Source organism: Corvus cornix, chromosome 11 (genome assembly GCF_000738735.6).
Source record: "Corvus cornix cornix isolate S_Up_H32 chromosome 11, ASM73873v5, whole genome shotgun sequence".
In the NCBI taxonomy this organism is placed as follows: domain Eukaryota; kingdom Metazoa; phylum Chordata; class Aves; order Passeriformes; family Corvidae; genus Corvus; species Corvus cornix.
Window position 1 is genome coordinate 19,852,753 of NC_046341.1, and position 22,912 is coordinate 19,875,664.

General features: G+C 39.2%; 1 protein-coding gene across 1 annotated transcript in view; it reads left to right on the top strand.

Annotated features, from left to right (window-relative positions):
• LOC104687394 (transcription initiation factor TFIID subunit 4-like) overlaps positions 1-22,912 on the top strand; it is a 146,183-nt gene that overhangs the window by 78,078 nt on the left and 45,193 nt on the right. Inside the window, exon 14 of the mRNA XM_010396487.3 lies at positions 22,364-22,486. Within this exon, the coding sequence (XP_010394789.3) occupies positions 22,364-22,486 (123 nt within the window). The remainder of the gene's footprint in view (positions 1-22,363; positions 22,487-22,912) is intronic.

The following is a 22,912-nucleotide window of genomic DNA, read 5'->3' on the forward strand; positions in this document are numbered from 1 at the left end:
CTCAAATGATATTGACACTGCCAAAATAAGAAAATAACCCATTTTATAGTATAACAGGTTGGTTAGAAAAACTGTCTTTGGCATAACTTTGTCATTTGAAATTAAAAGTTTTGAATCAATACCAACAAAAATGTAAAAAATTTCAAAACTTCACTGCCAGCTGGGCTACTCTTAATGTGCTTATCACCCATAGCTCAGAGAGAAAGTGTGTTTCTTCTAGGTTTTGTATAAGCTAATGAATAAAATACTGTCAGCTTCAATAATAAGCTGGATTTGAAGCTGTGATTCCTTGATTTCTGTGTCTTGAATATTGCCTGAAGACCTTTGTTGAATATTGTTGAAGACCTGACATTCTTGTGGCCTATAGTAAAGTGGCCATTAGGTAGTGTTTTAAAAAGCACAAAGAGGGCACCTAAGAAACCTGCAGCTCTTCTAGCTTGTGTTGCTTGTTTAATGATGTGATTGTCAGATAGCTTGTTTTTTCATCCCAGCAAAACAGCTGATAATATTGTTATGTTCTGAAAATACTTGTTTCAGACTTCAGTCAGTTTGAACAGTGACGCTACTGACAAAAGTCAGAGGGAGAAAGTGAAGTACCAAGAGAAGTCATTCAAAGTCTTAAAGAAAGTCTTCTAAATCTTTCCTTAAAAGGAAAGAACTATTCAAAACATTGAAAGAACTCTAGAAAGTGCTGTCTTGGAATGCAAAATAAAGGTACCAGTACAAGGATAATAGGATGAAGAGGAAAGAAAGAAGACTAGCAAAGGGTATTTGTTCCAAAACATTCTCCTTCATGAATATTTTGAAGACTTCATTCTGTAATGCTCTGTTTTCCTTCCTAATTTAAGAAGAAAAAAAGATTAGCTCAATTTCTTTCATAGAATGTCTACCAGTAGAAAGTTTGCTTCTTGCTTCTTAGTGTCATGAAGACAATGTAAGTGGAATCCTTTGAACACATTTTAAAATTATTTGGTTAGGTGAAGATAATGTTTTTTCTCTGTAATTCCATCTTGATCCATTTATTAGCCAGTCTTCAAACCACTCTGCATATTGCTTAAACCAAATTGACATAAATCAAGTTTAAACTGCATTTAAATACTTACCCAAACAAAGGGAAGGGTCATCTACACATGGTCTTATTGCAGAGCCAGGTTTCATTCACACCCAGACTATCACTGTTTTTGTTAAGTCAGTGCAAACCCACTCTGATTTCAGTGTGAGTCACTTATTTTGCTTTTGTATTAACCTGTTTCAAATGGACTTGAGTGAAAGCAGTAGCAGAATATGCCTGTGGAGGATTATATTGCTCAAAACTCTCCATTTGCTTTCACACTTCTAAGTTGGGGCAGCCTTTTTTCAGTGGACAGCATATGATTGTTTGGTAAGTCTATTTAATAAGCTACTGAAAAATATTTTCCATTGAGACTATTTCAGGGAAAAATGATGCTTTTCAGCTATTACTTATTGCATTGCTTTGCAACATAAATTCTGAAATGTTTGACTTGGTACAAATTAATGTGACAAATAGCATCATTTGTGAGCAGTGTCTGTTTTGTTGGAAATTATATAGCTTTCCTACTTATTTTTTCTAATTAGTGGTTTGAATTAACTTTTAAATTAATTTTTGTAATTAATAATAAGCAGGGAATACCCTGCATAAGTAGGGTATCATAAGGAGTGGAGTTTTCCATTTTAGACAACACATAGTTAAATTTTTTCAGACTGCTGTTTTAGAGAGTGATTAGAAAATCAATGGAACTATAAGTTTTACTAAACTAACTGTGATAAGCTTCAATGAACAAAGCATGACTAAAGCTTTTAAAATCAAGTTTTAGGAAATGCACTGATTTATGTAGTCTGGAAGTCACAAATGTAAGTTAAAGAAATTATGAGTTCTCTAATTTCCATTAAAAGGCTTCATTAAATAGAGCATAAAACAGGCCATATAACTGATAGCAGGAATAGATCAAGATTAGGAATATCTGAGTCAACACCCAGTAATTAATAATAGAAATGGTGTAAGGAAAGGCAGGCAAGGTAAGATCCTCAACATCCTTTCTGTCAGGGATATTCTACAGATCAGGGTCTGTTGCCTAAAAAATGTTTTAATTTAAAAGTTAAGTAGCTGAGCTTCATCCTGAAAGATTAACTTGGTTCAAATTTTTGTGTCATCACCAACCAAGAATATTGCATAATAATGAAAACTTAAACCAGACACCATAAATGTCTGGGCATGTATCCAGGCCCTAGATCAGGTTAGATAACACTCAGTGGAATCTGTTCTCAGGTGTGCTCATCAGCCATGAAAGGGAAGTCTCTGGCTTTGGGATGCTAGGGAAGGCACAAGACAGCCCTTTGTGTGCCCTTGTCAGCAGAGCTGGCCCAGCTTCCTGGGGATGGATCAGGTCCTTTATCATGATGGAAGGGGCTTGTGAGTGCTACCCTGGCCAGGAGCTTTGGGAGTGCTCGGTTCTTGTGGAAGCAGAGCAGACACAGGCTTTCCCATCTCCCAGAAGGAGCTGTGTCCAGGGCAGCCTTGTGGTAACCATGGCCTTGGGTGCTGCCATCCCCCACATCTGCAGTGTCCTCTGGAACAAGAGCCTTGTTGGGCTGAGATTGACTTTTTGAACTGGGAATTTTCTGAATTATATGCAGTAAACTACGTGGACTGTTAGCAGTTGGAGTTCTAGAGGAAGCTGTAGGATCCTTCTCTTTAAAACAATGAAGTATGTACCTCATATGATGTATATGTTACGTGGTTCTAACATTGCCTTAGAGGTTTTAAATCCCCCAGAAGAACTTATAGCAGAATTACTGAAACTCCAGCATCATATACTTAGGGATTACAATAGGAAAACAGTTTTACACTAAATAATTTCTTGTCACCACACTAGTATTTATGTATCAACTCAGTAGGAGTGGTTTCTTACAACTATTTAAATGATAGTTTACTGAAGTTATCATAATTACTGAAAATGAAAAGCAAATGAAAATTGTTTTGTTTGGAAAGTTAATTTATTCACCTTTTCACCAAAGCCGAAGTCCTTAAAGATTGTACTACTAATGTAGTGTCTCAGTGATGAGAAGTCTAAGTAAGTTTTCTATTTTGTCATGCCTGACATAAAAATATTGATTCAAAAGCAACACTCTTATCTTAAACTGGTTTCTTATAACACAGTCCACTGAGAAATAGGGCACTTGAATGGGAATAAATTTAAATTTTCACTTAGCTCTCTAACCCATCTGAGTGTCAGTAGGTCGAAAGAAGGAAAAGCTGTGAATGTGATGCCTGAAGTAATGACGAAGCAGTGTTTCAGCAACACTGATTCCTCAGAACAGAGTTATTTCATGAATAGTTTTCTGCATCAGGCTACCAGTGCTACAGCTGTGATGCAGAAGGAATGTGAGCATTTTTGTCAACACATGTAGAAAGTCAGATAACAGTCACTTTTTTATACTCTCCCTGTACCACAGGTCTGCTGTTTGTACCCAGAAAAATGCTTTGACCATTCCTGCCCAGTTTAAGCTCATGCAGCACTGCCCTGGATTTGGTTTTAGAGTACAAGGTTTTTCTGAAGTTATAAAGTTTTTGCAATGACCTAAAATGTTAGTAATTAAACTTGCATCTCAAGAGGAGTGGTCCTATCTGACCAGTCAGAATACTCTCCTGGACATCCTGCTGCATTATCAAATCTACTGCTTGTGTTAGCTGTGTTTTTTTCCTTTCAGCAGCTATTACTTTAGATGCATAAGTATATTACGATAACAGTCCCAAATTCTGATGACTGAAGTTGGTTATAAAACTTACAGTCAAGGCAAGAAGAGGAATGGCATTACATTTGCTGCTGAGGAAACAAGATAATCTATAACCAGTAATAAGTTTATTGCATATGGATTTGGTGTGTAGGTCTTCCAGATTTCCTGTGTTTCCAAGGATGAGGTACTGCCCTGCAATGAATTCTACAAGTCCTGAAGATCTTTGGTCAATAGCAATCTTACTATTCAGTAGAATTTCTTGCATATATCTTTGTAAAATTGAAGCTGATGAAAATTCCAGCCTGTTCTCCTGGGCTTTGAGCAGAAGTTGTGGCAAGGTGTCTGACTGAAGTTGAAGCGTGGTGTCACCCTTGCTGTACAGAGAGTCAGAAACTGGATAATTGACAGAAAAATGCCAGGAGATCAGCGGAATGACCATGGTATCTTCCAGCTGAGTCAAATTATTTATTCCTGCCTAGGTAAAATGTATATTAATTAGAGCTGAGTCAAGGGCTGGGGGTTTTTTTGTCTTTTCTCTAACCCAAGCTTGACCCAAGCTTACCTTATTAGTCTACCAGAAATCTAAATTAAATCCAGTGCTGTCCAACATAATAATTCCCTTCTACAAAATCAATTTGGTGGCATTCCATAATGATGCATTATTCCAGCATACACATACTGCCCAGCTCTTGTTTAGTTAACATGAATGCTTATTTTTCATGACTGATGAAAACTGTTGGGTTTAGCATTCTTAAAGGGAAATGCTGGTTTACTGATAGATGAGCTAAATACACAGCCATTGTTAAGTAACAAGCTATTTTTATACCCCCATCTTTATAGTATAAAGTAAGAACACTCCTTTATCTTTGTTTATGCTTGCTACCGAGAAAACAAATTCTTAGAACTTGGTTTACACCAATGTGAGTGTGAGAAGGATCCATGTATTGCATCCCTGTTTTGTTCCCCACGAAGGCCTGTGTCAGATCTGTGAGGCTTTGTATGGGAGGTGTTTTATTATCAGGACAAATGAGGTTGCATAGCTTGGAGAGCAGGGGCTTATGCAAAACAAAATGGGACAGTGAGTATGGGATTGTTCAGCCTGGAAAAAGAAGCTTCAGGTTGGCCTAATTGTGACCTTCCAGTACCTGGAGGAGCTGACAGGAAAGATGGAGAGACTATTGACAAGGGCCAGGAGCAACAGGAAAAGGGGGAATGGTTTCACACTGACAGAGAGTAGGTTTAGATTAGGTATTAGTAAAAAACTCTCCCCTGTGAGGGTGGGGAGGCCCTGGCACAGGTTGCCCAGAGAAGCTGGGGCTGCCCCATCCCTGGAAGTGTCCAAGGCAAGGTTGGACAGGGCTTGGAGCAACCTGGGATAGTGGAAGGTGTCCTGCCCATTGAATTGAGAGGATCTTTAAGTTCCCTTCCAAGCCAAACCATTCTGGGGCTCTGTGGGTATAACAAGAGAAAGGAACAAGAAAGCAAGCTGTCTAGTCAAGCATTGTTCCTTGTTTAGCTGATGTCTCAGGGAGTATTTGAAAGGTATCAGCCTTCAAATTAACCCAGCAGCAGTGTAATTTTCTTAGATTTTGTATGACAAGTGTATTTGTCCTGGTGCAATCTGCTGTTCAAGACTAAAGCAGCTATTCATAACCAATGAAATACAGTGATTTTCTTGCCTTGTTACCAAAAGGGTTCCCATTTAGTGCTCTGAGAATGGGGGGCATGAAACGACCAAGAGCTGTATAAACCCGTAAAAGTTGGTTTTTCTTTTTGTGATTATTTCTTGTTTTCTCACATTCCCTAACAAAATTTTAAGTAACTGCGTACTCTCAATTTTCAAGTAAAACTAGTGAGGAGGACTCAAGACTCATTTTCAAAACAGAGTTTAGTTCTGGTGTGAAATATATCTGGGTTGTGTTTGAACAGTTCCAAAAGAACAGTACCTGTTACAAAGTCTGCTCTACCTAATGGATTTCGTTGTTTTAAAGCAGAAAGGTGGTAGGGAAGGAGTTGTCTCTGTCACCTTCCAGAGCACACACACACGATGGAGTCCTGCCTAACACAAGGTTGTTGCAACATGTAGCCTCCCGTTATACAGCAATAGGGCTGCTTAAAGGTGAATTTCCAGAACTTGGCTTTAGAATGGTAAAAGCTTTTTGCAAAGAATTTCTGAAGCTGCATGTGACTTTGCCTTTCTGAATTTCACCAAAATACTCCAGCAGGAACTTCCTCTTGTAAAACGAATTTTTTCAGATCTCCTGTAGTTTTCCTTCCATGTCTGTAGTAATAACCAGTGCTACTGCTTTTTTTGATTTTGAACAAGTGGAGGGTGGCAGCCCCGTTTTTAATCCCTTTTGGACTTGGTGGAGAGATAAGGGAGCTATTCTTTTCCATGTATGGTGTGTAAGATTTGTGATATGGGTGGTTTGAGTTTGCCTGTCTTGGGTACTGACAATTGCATCCAGAGGTTCCAGAAGAGGCAGTGAGGAATGCATTCAATGGTACTTCCTTTTCTGAAAGATTTTTTTTTTCAATTTTATATATCTAAATATAAACACACATCTATCTCTCTCTCCCCCCTCTGTCTATATATAAATATATATATCAGATCAGTTTGTGCAAGGGAGAGGTCAAGACTGAATTTCTAGTTCTCCTTTTGCTTCAGTGGTGTTCTGTCTAAATATGGGTCTTCCTCAGGTAAAAACAACCTTGTTAAACACAATTTATCACACTGGCATAGACGGGGGAAAAAAGAAGAAAATTCTTTGGGAGCAAGCTGTGAATGTGGAAAAATCACATAACTGTTTTATCGGAACGCTGCAACAGATTTACTTTCCTGCTGATTTGGCTGACTAACAGCACTTTAGAATATGATTGCCTGTTTAATAAGTAGAGGGCAGCAAATGTCAGCTGTGTCTGCTTGTCAGAAACTGAGGAGGTTGCTTGGACAACAACATAAATTATTATTTAGATGATTTGGTCCCGTAGTTAAGCCTGCTGTACTCTACAGCAGCTTGCGAGGGGAGGTCAAGGTGTATTTAGGCTTCAGCCTGCAGGGCAAGTTTTCCCGCATCCCCTCTATGCGCATTGGTTTCTTACTCCAAAACAAACCTGAATGAGGGCTTTAATTCTGCTGCTGTGCTAACGTGTTTGTAAGCCCTGTTTGGCAGCCTCGAGCGCCCGAGGCAGCCACAGCTGCCAGCTTTCATCTGCCCCCAGATCCTCCGGGCGCTCGCGTCACATGCGCTGCCCCGAGGGGATGGAGGCGAAGCGCCCGGCTCCTGTGTGTCCCTGCCCGCTCGGGCTGGGGCTGCACATCCCGGCTCCTGTGTGTCCCTGCCCGCTCGGGCTGGGGCTGCACATCCCGGCTCCTGTGTGTCCCTGCCCGCTCGGGCTGGGGCTGCACATCCCGGCTCCTGTGTGTCCCTGCCCGCTCGAGCTGGGGCTGCACATCCCGGCTCCTGTGTGGCCCTGCCCGCTCGGGCTGGGGCTGCACATCCCGGCTCCTGTGTGGCCCTGCCCGCTCGGGCTGGGGCTGCACATCCCGGCTCCTGTGTGTCCCTGCCCGCTCGGGCTGGGGCTGCACATCCCGGCTCCTGTGTGTCCCTGCCCGCTCGGGCTGGGGCTGCACATCCCGGCTCCTGTGTGTCCCTGCCCGCTCGGGCTGGGGCTGCACATCCCGGCTCCTGTGTGGCCCTGCCTCGGCTCCTCTTTGTGCAAGACCCACGCACAGACCTCCCCCTGCTCCCCACACCCACCTCACAGTCTGGCAGGGTGTTCATATGTTCTGTCGTCTCACAAGGGCAGGACCTCGTTTGGAATATATACATTTCATAGAACACACAGTTTCTCATAAAATATGGGATCTGTTTCTAACCTGGTAGTGGAAGATGAAAGAGTTCATGGGAGCACAGTTAAGGCGAAAGTTGAAATGTAGTAGTGAAATTTTAAACAAAGTAATTTAAGACTTCCTTGCCAGCCCATTTTTGAGAATATTTAATACCATTAACAGTAGGGTAAAAAGTGTCCATTTTGGTTAACTAAACACTCAACATTTCTGAGTGTAGCTAGGTTTTATGCCACTTTTCTCTGAACTACAAGCTAGGTGGCTGGGTGGTAACATGCAGAGGTCATGAAAGGTGTGTTAACATCTATTTCCTATTTTTAGTTTAGTCTTGTAGTTAAAAAACACGGCATCAGTCTGTGAAAGAGTAGTTATATCATCTTAGCTGAATAATGAGATACTGCTCAACATACCCTGAAAAAGTAGTGACCCTTCAATAGTAGTTATCTCTTAAATAAATAAAATTTATTATTGCCATTCACAATATAGACAGTTTTCCCCTCAAATATGTTTGTTAAAGGTAGATATGATTATCTCTAAAATGTAAACACTTGAAAGGTATTCATGTATTTTTAATGTTATTGGGCAGTTGAGTAATGGTTTGTAAGAGTTTTGTTTTCATGTAGTTTAGTTTTACAAATTGCTGCTGAATTGGTGGTTAATGTCTAGATTTCCATGGAAATTGTCATAAATACCTGATTTCCTGGAATGGGAAGGTTTGTTATATGTATTTATGCTGATGAGTGTCCATACACTGAGGTGTTGCAGCTTCCTAAAAACTGATGCCTCAGTATCTGGTAGGGTTGAAGCAAAGCAAATTGAAAACCAGTGTGATGCAATTACAGTTCATGGGTTTATTGACTCTGCACAGCCGTGAAGCACAGAGTAGGCTTCTTACACCGCTGTGTCCTTTCCCTCCACAAGTAGGAAATGTATTTATATCCAGAACAGACATTTATATTCTTGAAACAGAAGTGACATCATGTAGATCCTGAAGATTTCTCTTAATGGCCAAAAGCCATATTCACACTGAAAGGTGCTTTAAAATCTATTATTTCCAAAAAAACAATAGTAATAATAAAAAAATCTGTCCTGGGAGAAGAGCTCCTATTTGACAAACATGTCAGATATTTAAGTAAGCTTTAGGAAAGTGTCAAATATACAAAATGGGAGAATAGAGCATAAGTGCTAAACTCAGGTGTTAATTGTGTTCAGGACAACAGGAGAGGAGCAGAATGTTCACTCTACTGGAAACATACTAGAGGTGAAACTGGTGAGAAGAGAGCATGTTTTTATGAGAAATAGGATAATTTGGTCTATTTATTTTTGAAATCTGTGTTTAAATTCTGGAGAAGTGTGATCTGTGTTTTCATGAGGAGCCCTTACTCTTAAAGCAGCCCAGCATTTGGTGGCTGTGGTGGCCACCTGCCAGCTGTGGACAAGTGAGATGGGCTCCCCTCAGAGGGTACCTGTAGAATATCCAGGATGTCTGCCCTGCCTTACTGTGACAGATAATGATTGTGAAGGTTATTGAATACACATTATTACTTCACTGTATGTGCTGCTGTTTCATTAAAATCAACTACTTTCAGCTTCCTCTTTTGAGGAACAGTAAATTCAGTATTCAGCAAAATTGTTCTCTCTTTTAGTAAGGGTCTGTCATCAGCATTTGCTAGTCTTTCCTTCTTAAGCAGTATGTTCAGGGAATCTCTTGTGTACTAGGGTGTGTCGGAAAACAAAAATATGGGATGATTTTTTCCCTCCCTCTAAGAAATAACTTGTTTGCATCTTTTTGCTATTTTACCTCTTTAGTGATCTAGGTGACTGCAAGATAGAGTGATACAGACCTTCAGGTTACATGGAAGCAGCTAAAGAATATGAAGCTCCATGAGCTCACCCCATGAGCTTCCGTAATTAAGTCTCAGATTGAAAACTCATACCTTCTTTTAGGGTGCAGAAATCGAACAATGCTCTGAATTTTAGCAGAGGAGAAGGGTATCTTGAGGCCATGAGAGAGTGGAAAAGTTTTCTAAGACCATTTTTTTAATCCCAGTTTTGTCAAGGTTTAATCTAGGTAATTTATACAGAGATAAAATATACTTAACTATTGAGCTAAACTTCTGTGTGTTTTGTGTGCAGTCACGGTGCTCAGTACAAGGTGCTGAGTTTCAGTAATATGTGAGTGTTCTGCTCTGCATTTATTTGATGATTTAGATACAGAGCTACTATAATATTTAAATACCTTGTACGTTGTTATGTTATCTAAAATGCATATGTTTCTTAAATTTGTCGATGGGTGCTTCTGTTAACATTGCAATATATGGTGATTTCTGTGATCTGCTCAGCTATACAAAAGAAAAAAATCATAAATATACATTTCATAAACATCCTCAGGTAATTTTAACTGTGGCTTTAAAAATAATTCCTCAGTTAAAAAATGCTCATCTGTCTATCTAGCTATGTGGAGAAATAATTTCTGGACAGTACCAAAATCTGAAAAGCAAACATCCTAAGTCCAATGGGTAAGGAAATGTCTGCCTTAGCAGGCATGCCAGCATTCAGGAATGCTGAGGACATGTGGTAGGCTATGTAGCAAGTATGAGAGTGATCTGACTGGTTTGTGTTGGAGATTTTTATTTTTGCCCTGTGTGCCTGTGAGTGCATTTTTGCTCCTGTCACTTTTTAAATGTGTGTCCCTTACATTTAAATGTTATAATTGAATTCTTCTGCCACACCACTGTAACTATAGAATATCTCTACTGACATCAGTAGCAATATTCAAAACAAACAGAATTTGTCCCCCTGGTGTTAGATATAATCTCATATCAAAACAACTCCTGTGGACAATTAGGATTTGTTTTTATCGGCAGCACTAAACATTTTTGCTTAAATGCAAAATACTTTTGCAGTTGTATATATAAAATAACCTGTGGTTGTCTATGTAATTTATTTGAAAATCAATATCAATCAGTCAAATTTTGTGATTTTGCATTAATTTCTGGGTGTGCCTGTTCAGTGTCTATTTCCCATCTCCTTGCCTTGATTTTATTTAAGATGCAAATAGGAGTGTGAAGCTTTTTAATGCAGCGAGTGCATTTTGTCTTTGCAGTAGTTGCCATGTAATTGCAGCTGTCTGGGCAATAATAGATGGTGTGGTGAGTGTGCAGCACACTGTGCAGAGCCCGTGCTCTGTGAGTTGCTCTGTGCAGCAGTAAGTGTTTGTGACAGGCTGTTTGCTGAATCCTTCCTGTGTGCATATGGCAGATCAGAGTTCAGTTGTTAGCAGATTATCCATTGTGCCTTGATGTTAAAAGAGGATACTTCCAGCCTTGGTTTGGAGCTGTCCTAGGAAGGGTTGTGCTGGGTGGGATCCAAGACAAGTTGGGAAGTGCACACAGAGAAGAAGGGGAAAATGAGCACAGCAAACAGTAGTGATTCCAGCTTTCTTCTTGTGATCACTGATAGTGTTTATTGTGAATTCAAAACTACTTTGAAACAGCTGATCAGTTCTGTAATGGAACATCATTAAATATTCTTTAAAGTTATAGCCAAAAAACAATCTTTAGGGGCATGTTAGAACCATTATTTCTTACAGGTCACTATTTTAATTCCTATACTTTTAAAATAGGACTGGTCAGAAAAATGTTATGTTTTTTAGACATTAGTATTTGGACCATCAATTTTAAAACATAAGAAAGTTTTACCCAGTTCGAAGAGGAAAGTCAGATATTTTTTTTCCCCCAAGACTGTGAGAAAGAGGAGCCTGTAATGAGGATATAATCTGTAGTTCTCCTTACTTATGATAACATGCCAAGGAATAGAGAGCAAAGAACATAGTGGAGTTTTTCTGTGAAGAATTATATTCTGCTGGTGGTGACACATTTTAGACTTATAATATGTTGAAGGATTGTAAAAATATGTAATGCTGAAGGATTGTAAAAATCTAAATCAAAGGTTCAATATGCAATAAATTGAAAATTAATTAACCCCCTTGTGTTGGAGATGGGCTGAGTGCTGTTAGGAAAAGCAGAAGGAAGAGTGAAAGATTAAAAATATTTTACTTGGAAAGAGGAAGGTAAGGAGGTACATTTTAGATCATCTCATTTCCTTTCTAATGCAAATCTGATTCTTTGATTATTCACTTTTATTATTTATTTATTTATTCTCATACAAAAGGTAAAAATTATGACATATTGGGAATGTAGGCATTTTTTAATACTGAAATAATAGTGCAACTATTGCACTCCTTTCATCTGTTGGTGAAAAAGGATTTCAAGAAAAAATAATTTTGAATAGAATTAATTAAGGGATTCTTAAAGTCCTAAGCTTAATGTAACTGCAGTTCTTTAAAGCAGAAAAATGAGAGAAAACAAATAATGCCCCTTAAGGAGATGCTTATTCACGTAGGGTAAGTAGTCTTTGATTTTGGAGAGGTGGTGTGACTTGCAGTTGGAAACCTTGATTTATTGTGTCGTTATTTATATCTGCAATAAATGAGGAATAAGCATAAAACATGAAAAGGAAAATTAAGTCTTATTCTAGTTCTCTTGCTATTTTATTTACATGAAATAGGCATTTTTTAATGGTGTGTTGCTGTGCCTTTTGTTGACCATATCTGTACGCCAGGTCTGTCTGCTTGTTTCCATTGGCTTGTCATGTTCACTAATTAGGGAACTGCTGCATGATTCACCTTGTTAATTAGAGGGACTTGCACACAAAGGCCCTTCGGGCAGTGCGAAAGAAGAGCCTAGCACTAGTGCCCTGAGAAAGCTACAGCCTGTGAAGTAATTCTTCTCATCTACCTTCTATTTTTTATTTGAAATGAATAAATCATTGAGATTTTCCTTGTGGAGTGAGAATGCAAGAATTCACATCTTTGTAAGATGTAAATTATATGTGATCAATAGAAGGGGATGACTACTGTATTGTACTTACAAGATTCCCTAATTTACTACTTGTCAGTGTCTGAGAAATTGCTTGAAATATTTTGTCCCCACACTGTGGTGTGTTGTTCCCTTGATCTGCAGCAGAAATGAGCAGTAGAGGTTTTGCTATAGTTAAGTCTAAAATAGAAAAGATGTAGATTATTTAAATTTCAAGCTTGTTTTGCATCCCCAGTGGAAATTCCATTTTACAAGTGAACCCCCAGCACTACCCCCACAACTTTTAAGGGGAAGAAGGTGGTGGGCGTGTGGCTATTTTTGTTCCCGGTGTTTTTCTCTGCCTCAAATCTCACTTTGGAGCAGAGTAGCATACTTGCTGTATTGTGTATTCTTTAGTTGAATATAGTTTCAGAATAAATTAAATTTGTTTTTGTCATGTCGCTTAGACTTGATCAAACCACAATCCAGACTGCAGAAGAGGATATTGCGTTAAAAGTGCACAACCAGTCGCTACACTGCACATTTCCCATCTGTTTATGACACTTCAGACATTAACTCCAGTGCCATTCTCTCTAACTATTTGATTAAAATTACTTATTACAGCCAAGTGATTTTTAGTAGATAGCTACATTTGCCTCATTTCCTCAAATGAGGCTGGCAGTTTCAAGATGCAGATTTCCCATAAGAATGCTAGAGGACTGGTATCGAAATCTGGGCATTTTCTTTTGGAATAATCTAGTTAATAAAGCCTCTTACTAGAATTTCTGATTAACTATTTTAAATGCACTTAAAATATCTGCTATTCTGAAGTTTTGTGCTAGCAGCATATAGCCAGAGAAATTTTTTCAAAAAATAGAAATACTTATTTGGAAAAATATGGGGAAAATGCTTCAGGCTGAGTTGAGATTTTATGATATGAAATAGTGTCACTCTTCACTTCCAGGAAGGTGAGATCTTCATGTGCCTAAGTCTTCAGTTGGCTCCATTGATAGACCAGCCAAGAACTTATTCCATCTTCTTGGTGTAGTTCTGGTGTACTGGTTCTTAATTCAGATTTTGAGTGTGTGCCAGAGATGAACAGAAATAAAAGGCCATGCTCTGCTATTTAAACTCCTGATGCACGGAGGAGATGGTACAGATAAAATTCCTGATCAGACTCCCCTAGCACTAGCACAAAGGTGTAGCAGCCATGGAGAGTTTTCACCATCCAAATAGCTGCTGTATTGCTCAGACACAGTGGAAGATTCTTTAAAGGGTATTTTCAGAAAGGTTTACTGGATACTTCACCATGTGAAAAGCAGAGCAGTTGGTTCACGTTCTAGTCCAACGTTGAGCACTGTGTTACAGGGGGCAGTGCAGCCTCTGGGAGTTACTGCTTGCACTCATATTTTCCAGTGCGTGATTTTAAAAAAGCAAACTCTTTGTTGACTTTGCTCCTATATCCCAGTGTTTGTGTCAGTTGTCCCTAACCAAAGCCACGGCTCAACAGGTTTCCTGCTCTTACTACTTCAGTCTGTAACTCTAGATGTGACTGATCTCCTGGCTTTCACTGTATTTTATATTCCCTAATCTTGATTAAAACATCAGTTTGAGTCCTCACAGTGTCTTACTTCAGGGGGAAAGGAGAAGATCCTAGAAATCTGGGGAGGACAGTAAACCCCATCTTGGATGAACAAAGGGGCCTGGGAAAATACCTTATCCCATCTTTCTCGCCAGTGCCCTGGGAGTGAGGATGTTCCACTGGCTGCTCCTGAACTGAGGATGAGGAGCCTCTGAGTAAAGCCATTGAGCTCTTTGACTCGTGTTCTTCCCAGTCATACTGATGCTGTATGTCTCGTGTCCTTTGAAGAACAGCTTGAGAAGATTTGTGATTGTCCATTGTTGCCTTGCTCCAAAATAAAATTAAGACTGATAATAATAAAAGAACAAATCTTAAGGAAATTTTTCAGAGTTTTTTCTGATCTCGCTGTGGGTATGTTACTGACACTTCAGTAAGTTGCCAGCTCTAGTAGTGCTGATCCTGCCCAGTTGTCTGTGCCTCAAAAACCCTTTGCTCAAATGGGCCGTATTTGGCTTGGTAAATCTGCCACACACTATTACAGCACCTAACAAATATAAAGGTTTACAATAGGTGTGTTTCCAGCTTAGCATAGGAGAGCCTGTAACTGCTGCTACTAGAGGTAAGTTGTTTGAGGAATAGTATAACCAAAACCAGACAAATTGTACTGGAGCTCAAATAACGGGTTCTGAAGAGTGAAGAAATGTGATGATTAAAGTTGCTGGAAGGACAAAAAATCCATTATTGTAGAACTCTTTCAGAGGTGTTTGAGGAATATCTTCCTTAAGCATTTATTATACCTTGTGTTATTCTAGATAGGGATATGTAGCTTAAGAAATGGTTGGACAGTTGCAGAAATAAATGGGTTTAAGTTAATAATTAAGTAATAGTGCATCGTATTTGGAAAATCAAAAAATGTAACCCAGTATGTTAAAAAATTGCACGAGTTTAAAATCAGTTCTCAAATTCTTCATGCTTTTGGTTTTTATAAGTTATGAGTTGGCTGTTAAGGATACTTCCAAGAGAATTAAACCTGTATCATATATATATATATATATATATATATATATATATGTATATGTATATGTATGTATGTATGTATCAGTTCAGACAGTATGTAATCTTGAGTAATAAGGGGATAAAGGATAATTGTTTAAAAACCCCATTTAACTGTGTAATGTACAAGACTGGGGGAATTACAATGAAGGCTTTTTATTTCAGGGAAAAATAAAAACGAAAGGCAGGATGCACCTGGAATTTTCTGTATCAGAGTTTGATACATCAACTTGAAAGTAATAGGGCACGTTTAAATGGAAAATTTGAGTAAACTTGTAAAACATAATGAAATTAGATGTAATAAACAAAAATGTCTGTTGTAGGAAAGATGCTTGGTCCAAAGTTCCCCAGTTAAGATTCCAGAACTGTGTTCAGACACTCATTATTTTGAGAAAGAGTCATCTTGAAGCTGAAACATTCCCAGCTTGGTCTTTGCCCAGGGTGATTTTTTTTCCTAATGCTATGCAATAATTTTCAACCGCTGTTAAAAGTGTGTGGGTAAGAAAAAAAGAAGAAACTCCCCCCACCAAAACCTAACAGACAAGCACCTTTCACAGTGAAATAAAATCTTGATCTAGTTCAGATAGATGTGCAGCCACTGCAAGGGACAGCTGGAGCTTTTACTGACTTGTGGGAGAACACTTGCGAAGAAGCAGCATCCAGCTTTGTACTGAAGAAAATTAGATACAATTTGTCAGAGCTGTGAATGTTTGGAAGTCTCACAGAATGTGTTTGGTGTATGACCTGCTGTTACACAGGTGAAACCTCTCTGGTGTGGCATTTTTGCAGTGCCTCTTGTACACTTCACTACTTGGAGCAGTTCCTTACCAGGCAGTGGAGCTGTACTGACCTTGAGAGATTTCAGTGCCAGAGCAGGGCTGGAGGACAGCACGGGCCTGCTGCACACACGAGCTGCTTTGCAAGGCTCCCTCAAATTCACTGAAGCACCCATCCTTCTTGATCATTGTCCTGGACTTCTCAGGGTTCCTGCCAGCATTTTTAATGAGTTTCATTTTTAATTGCACCTTCTGTTGTGGGCATCTTAGGACATGTGTAATGGTTCCGCATTTCAGGCACTCCTCAGCAAAAAGATGTTTTTCCAGGGGGTGTAATCACTGTCTGAGACTGATAGATACATGTTACAGAACCATCAATTAAGACAAGTTTTTCCCAGCATATGACCCTGTTACCAGGAATTAAGCCATCCATCGCAAACAGAATTAGGAGGGATTTCCATTGATGCCTATTGGCTAGAAATCGAGGCTTAAATCATTGTTTATATGATCTTGCTTTCATCAAACATTTCTGCCATTTAGCACCCTCTGTTGCCAGTTTCCTGTTTGGGGTTCACTGCTGCCTGTCTTCACCCATGAATGCCGTTGATATTTTTAGCTTCTGTGGTGCTGGGAGCCTCCTCTCATTTCTTCTTAGGTGGTATTTCTGAACTAAGCTGGGAACTGTAAGTACATAAAATATAGTTCTTGGTGGGCTGAGTTGGCTCTGTGACTACAGAAACTTATTTTATAACTTGGCTTCTATTTCCTTATCAAATCCTGTATTGGCAGTATTTAAACATACATGACTACTTCCTTAAGCTCTTTCTTCTTCTTTATCTTCACAATCATCTGTCTCTCTGTCACTGATTCTTTTCCTTCTAGGCCAAAAAACATCCCTGAATTCTGCCTGTAGGCAGAGAAACACCTCCTTGACCTTTCTCTCTCATGTGATCCCACTCCCTCTTCTCCCTTTAATTTTTGAAGGTATTTATATGTAGACTAGGATTTTTAAGAGTTCCAGCAGTCCTCTTACTTTCTGATCATATTGGAGGAAATTTCTCTTAGTCTTTAGCAGCTACAGCTCATGTCCATATTTTATCTACATCTCTGTTTTAGACAAAGCTCACTTCTTTTTGCCTGGGTTTTGCCTGACAAATAAGTGCATTCTTGGTTTTTGGAAATTACTAAATCTAGCTTTTAAGATCTAATGTTGATACTTCACATAGACATATGGCTGTCTTCCTTGTGGCATATGGCTTGTGGCACTTCTTTCTTAAATACCTAAATGTATCATAACAAATAATGATCTATAGAAAACAAACTAAAATTTTAGAACTTCTGTGGTTAGCTTCACTTTATTAAAGTAGCAAAGTAGTGTTCTTTCTGTGGTTTTAATGCTGTGCCACCACCACAACGAAGAACATTTCATTGTGCAAAATAATGCTTCGTTCTTATGGTGTACTTTTCATCAAATGAGATACCTCCCAGTTAGTAAGTGGCATGCTAAAAATACATTTGGATTTGATAAGGAGCAAGGAACAGTATCTAATTTGTAAGCATTTTTCTTGTATAATGTATTGGAATATTTGTCTGTGTTTTATCTAAATGTTTTTACTTTCAAAAAAGTTAATTGTTGTTAATTAGTGTGGTTCTGAATTGAAGCATTGCTTTCTTCCCAGAGGGCAGAAATTTTAATATGTTATTGATTAATATATCTGAATTATTTGTGATAAAGGCAAGTTAAAGGAAGATTTTGCATCAGCAGCCCAATATGAAAATGAGAGTGTGAATGAATGCAGCTATCAAATGATTGCATCTTTTTGGTTGATGTAGTGAGTTAGATTAATTTCTGGTAAGTCATGTTAAGTAACAGGATGTACAGATAGTAACAGGTGTTTCATTTGTTTAAATATCCAGAAATTAGTAACTGGCCTAGTTAGAAGACAAACTGTATTGTAATAACAGGCTGCTTTGTTAACTTCAAAATATAACTGATCGGTGTAAAGTAAGAAGCTTAAGTAGCCTTAGTTTTACAGGTACGTCTAAGAGTAATTTCAGAGCACTGAAGATGGTGACATTTAATTCACGTTATTCTTAGTGCTGAGAATTCAGAGGGTGATTACTGTGCAACCAGGTATGCAGAACTGGTTGCAAAGTCATTTCCACTTGACACAGAGAATGTGGCTCCAGAATGCACTGGGGAGAAGAGCCTTCACAGGCCAGGGTTTGCAACTGGCATCTGGTGAACAAGGTGCAGTGTCCCCTCTTTTGAACCAAAGACAAGATACTGCTTTTTTTTCTTTTTATTATTTTAAACAAAGATTACAATTGGGGATAATATTTTTCATTCAAAGACAGATGATGGGTAGGAAAGAGACTGGTGCAGGTAATTTGATGTAGGCTATGAAAAAACAAAAGTCTGTGACTTGGAGATGGAAAAAAGATAATGTTGGAATAGGGGTATGAAGAAGCCAACAATAGTGGGATGTTAAAGGGTGGTCTGGGATGTTAAATAAGGTCTTGTCACATGTCTTGCTAGAAAGTATCTATAACCTGCAAAAATATTTTCTTGTAAGAAGATTCATGGTTAACGGTGGGTGTCCAGAGATGCTCTCCTAAATCAGCTGGAATACATCGACCTCTGCAAGATGAAGGCAGCTCTTGGGAACCAGTATCAGGATCATAACTCTTCTGATTTTTTTTAAATGTAATTTTATGATTCTCTGCTTTCAGATGAACTTCAAAAAAAACCTAAAGAACCACCAGTGATAATTTATAAAAGATGGATGAGGATTTGTGCAATACAATATTTATCAAGTATTTTCAGCACTTCAGTCCCTATGTTATAAAACATCAGGATACTGTGACCTCACTGATGATGTGTTTGATGTGTTAGAAATTTTTTGATCAGCATTCATGAAGGTTACATAAGGTTATTCTTTCCTGCTGTAGTTTACCACAGTGTGTGCTGTAAAACCAGTATTGGAAACTGTATTGTGTTTTTGTCTGGAGCTCTTATACCTGGCAGCATATTCCTTATTTGTATTAAAGTAATGTCTATTCATCCCACTGGGGCTTGATTATAAGTGAGGCACCCAGTGGAGGAGAATGCTTGTCTGGAGAGCCTATAGCAGACATAGACAAGCTGGGTGATGTGGGGTGAGAAATGCAGGGAGGTGAAGAACAAGGTCTTACCAGTGTTCACCCAGTGTGGGTTGAACAGAGCCCAGCTCTTTTGGCTCTGTCAGGTGTTGAATTACAGGTAATGGAAAATCTTGTGCATTCGTCAAAATTAGTGTATGATATCAAGAACCATCTTTAGTTTTTCACACTGATTAAAAAAGAAAGGATGAAGAACCTGAGGAACCTTTCTGCAGACTCTTAAAGCTATTCCATATTTTCTTGGTAAAACAGCACCAGTTTGCAGGTTTCAAAGTTAGGGCAAGATTTATCCCACTATGGGAAATTTAGAGAAGTGGCATGTTTTTCTTTACAATTTGCATCTGAAAAGAAACCCTGACAAGAGGCATTAGGTGCTGATATTCCATGTGGAAACAGTCAGGGTATATACAGTACAGGTAGCACAGAGAGCCAAGTAAGTATTAGCTTCCTGTGGGTTTGAAAATGGTGACTTTGGATAAGATACTGATATAATATTCATATAACCTTTGTATGATACTAGTTATATATCATATTACATTTCTGACCTGCACCTCCCAGGAAATGAATATTTACTCCAGTGCAGAATTTCTTATTCTGCAGAGCTTGACAACTTCGTCTGAGATCATTCTAAGCCAGTTGGCCCTTGCTTAAATATTCATCAGACTTCTGATAATTGTGATAACCCTTGTAGGCTGGCAAGCAAGGCAAATTAGCAAAAAGATGATTGATCTTTTTTTATATGCAGTTTTATCTTCAACCTTTCCTGGATATATGTTATACTATAGTAATAATTTCTTCTCTAAGGTATTTGCCAGTATCTGGATTTGCACATCTATTTACAATTGCCTTGAAGCCTCATAATTACAATACAGCTGAAATGTCCATTTTCTTTCCCTGACTACAAATAGGGATCAATCGAATTTTAAATGACTGCTTACGGGCTAGCTTCCGATCATGACCTTTGTAAATGATTAGAGCTCACCACTGTTGCTATCTACCTTGAAAGGGTAAGCGGGCAGGTCTGTCTAACTGGCATTTAATCTGGAAGAGAGCCAAAGATATTTGAGCTAAAAACCTAATATGAGTTGGCAAAGAGAAGTATGTGTAGACCTTTGCACTATTATTTAGATATTTTTCTGCATTTCTTTTTTGTATTTAGGAAATTCTTTTACCCTGTAGATAAGATATGTATTTTAAGATAATGTTACACTGAAGTTACGATAATAACTGCGGGTGCAAAATATATAGCATAAAAATGTGAAAAATGGGGTTTCATATTCTAAGTGACTGAATTCACTTTTTCTGAAGAATGTGAAAATATAGAATGGTTTGGGTTGGAAGGGATCTTTGAGATCATCTTGTTCACCCCTTGCCATGAGCAGAGACACCTTCTACTGTCTCAGGTTGCTCCAAGCCCCATCTAACCTTGGACACTTCCAGGGATGGGGCAGCCACAGTTTCTCTGGGCACCCTGTGCCAGGAACTCAGCAGCCTCACAGGGAAGGATTTTTTCCTTGTATCTCATCCAAATCCACATCTTTTTAGTTTGAAGCCATTCCCTCATGTCCTGTTACTCCAGGCCCTTGTCCAAGGTCCATCTCTGTCTTTCTTTTCTGGTCTCTTTAAGTGGCCTTCTGTTCTCCAGGCTGAACATCCTCAGTTCCAGCTTGGTGCAGTCAGCAACCTTGCTGAGGGTGCACTTGATCCCAGTGTCCATGTCATCGACAAAGATGGGAAAAGTGCCAGTGGTGGTTGACAGCAGCTGAGCATGAGCCCAGGCGTGCCCAGGTGGGCACGAGGCCGACGGCACCTGGCCAGTGTCAGCACTAGTGTGGGCAGCAGGACCAGGGCAGTGCCTGTCCCTCTGTGCTGGGCGCTGGTGAGGGCACAGCCCGAGGGCTGTACCCAGTTCTGGGCCCTGGTGCCGCTCACTTGCTGGCTCCAGTTCCTTTGTGCTGCTCTCCAGGGGCCCTCTGGGTCACCCACCACCCCTCTCCTGGCTCTGGGCACGTGCTGGGCCCTGGCACCATCACCTGGAGTTTGAAACACTCGTTGGTGAGCCTGTGGCCAAAGCCACTCAGGCACAATGCTTGGTCACAAGTGTATTGATTGCTAAATGAATTAATCAGAGAACTGCCCTAAATAGGAAGCATGAGGTGGATCCGCTTTTTCTGGGCAGAGGTGAATGGAGAAAAGAGACTCCACACTTGCACTTTTTTGCTTAGACCTCCTTTCCTTTTAACATTGGTTGAGATAGGCCCTGCTTGTATGTGCAGATCACATGTAGGTGATGGCTGAGACACTTCTGTGCTTGTAAGTTCAGTTGTATTTTAATGAAGAATTGTGCCTGTATCATACAATGTTTTTATTACCACCATTGAATTTTTCAAGGTGGTGTTCTGTGCACTGCTGCTGAAGCAGGAACAAGAATGACATCAGTGGGATTAGAAAGCAAATGCCTCCTCTCAGTTTATTGAGGCATTTTGCAAACCCAAAGTTTTGAAATTAATAAGAATTATTGCTAACAGCTTTGAATGCTTTTATCTAATTAAAATAATATACTGGTAGCCTTATCAATTATTCTTGTGCGGTATTGATCAGAATATTTATTAAAATATTAGTGTTCATGGGAATGTGACACCATTAACACTCTGAAAGAACTGTAAAGTTTATAGTTAATATGCACTCTTGCCTCTCTGCTGGCCAGAGCATTTTCTCCTATTTTCTGTAGTGTGCTACATTGTTACATAATGCAGCTGGCAGGTTGTTTAATTCTAGCTTCAAACTAGTCAAATGTATTCTTACCTAAAGCCTAAGCCCAGAAAGCACTTGTAAATTCAGTTTGTAGAGGTTTTGTGTCAGCATTACCTTTGGCTAGCATTTAAACAGAGGTATTTTATTAATTTAGGTATATATTTTTTTAAGAAAACATCAAGTATGTTTGAAATACTCAAAATAAATGTAAGATTAAAAAATGTGGGTTTTTTAAGATTTGAATTGGTATTTACATTCTTCATATCGGTCTTAAACTGGAGATATGTAGTTAGTATAAAGTACTTGCTGAGGCAGTTTTCAATGAAAAGGATTGTGGTTTTGGAAACAGGTGAGGTATTTGGAAGCAGAAATCCTCTGAAAAGTATCGAGAACTTCGGTATCTTCATTATTCCTCTATGGCCAGGCTGCTAAAATAGTACTTCTGGGAGCAGTAGAATGCTCTCAGGGATTGCTCATGTGTGACTTCTACCTCATGCTTGCAGGTCTGAAGATAACTTTTTGATATGGCAACAGAATAAAAACTAAAGAGAGTTCTTTCCCTCTCTGATAGATGCAGCAGCAAGAGCTTGCCCAGATGAGGCAGAGGGATGCCAATCTAACGGCACTGGCAGCCATCGGTCCCCGGAAGAAACGGAAGCTGGATGCACCTGGCCTGCTCACCATAGGAGGAGAGGTATGTGTGTACCCAGAGGAAGGGAAATCACCCCTTCAGAACCTCGTAGGAACAGCCAAAGCTGCTCCTGCTGGTGCTGTCAGTGAAGTGTGTCATTTGGAAATGCACATCAGGACTGGCAGTCCAGCTTATCTTGCCACAGTTAAAACGGCATCTCCTTTTAGTTGTATTTTCAAGTGTGAACTTTCAGCAGATAATTAAAGAATATTTTTTAAATAGTTAACTGTGAAGTGTGGGTCTTAAACTGTTCGCTGCCTTCATACCTGTTTTTTCCTCTGCATAATCTGAAAAAAACCCCAGAAGAGCAGGGAATGAAGAAGTGTCTGAAAAGCCATAACTGTAGTCTTGCTTACAGTTTGAACCAAGAGCTTGTAGTAATACCAGTGTGGCTTTGTGACAAATACGTGTCTGAACTCCTTCCAGAAT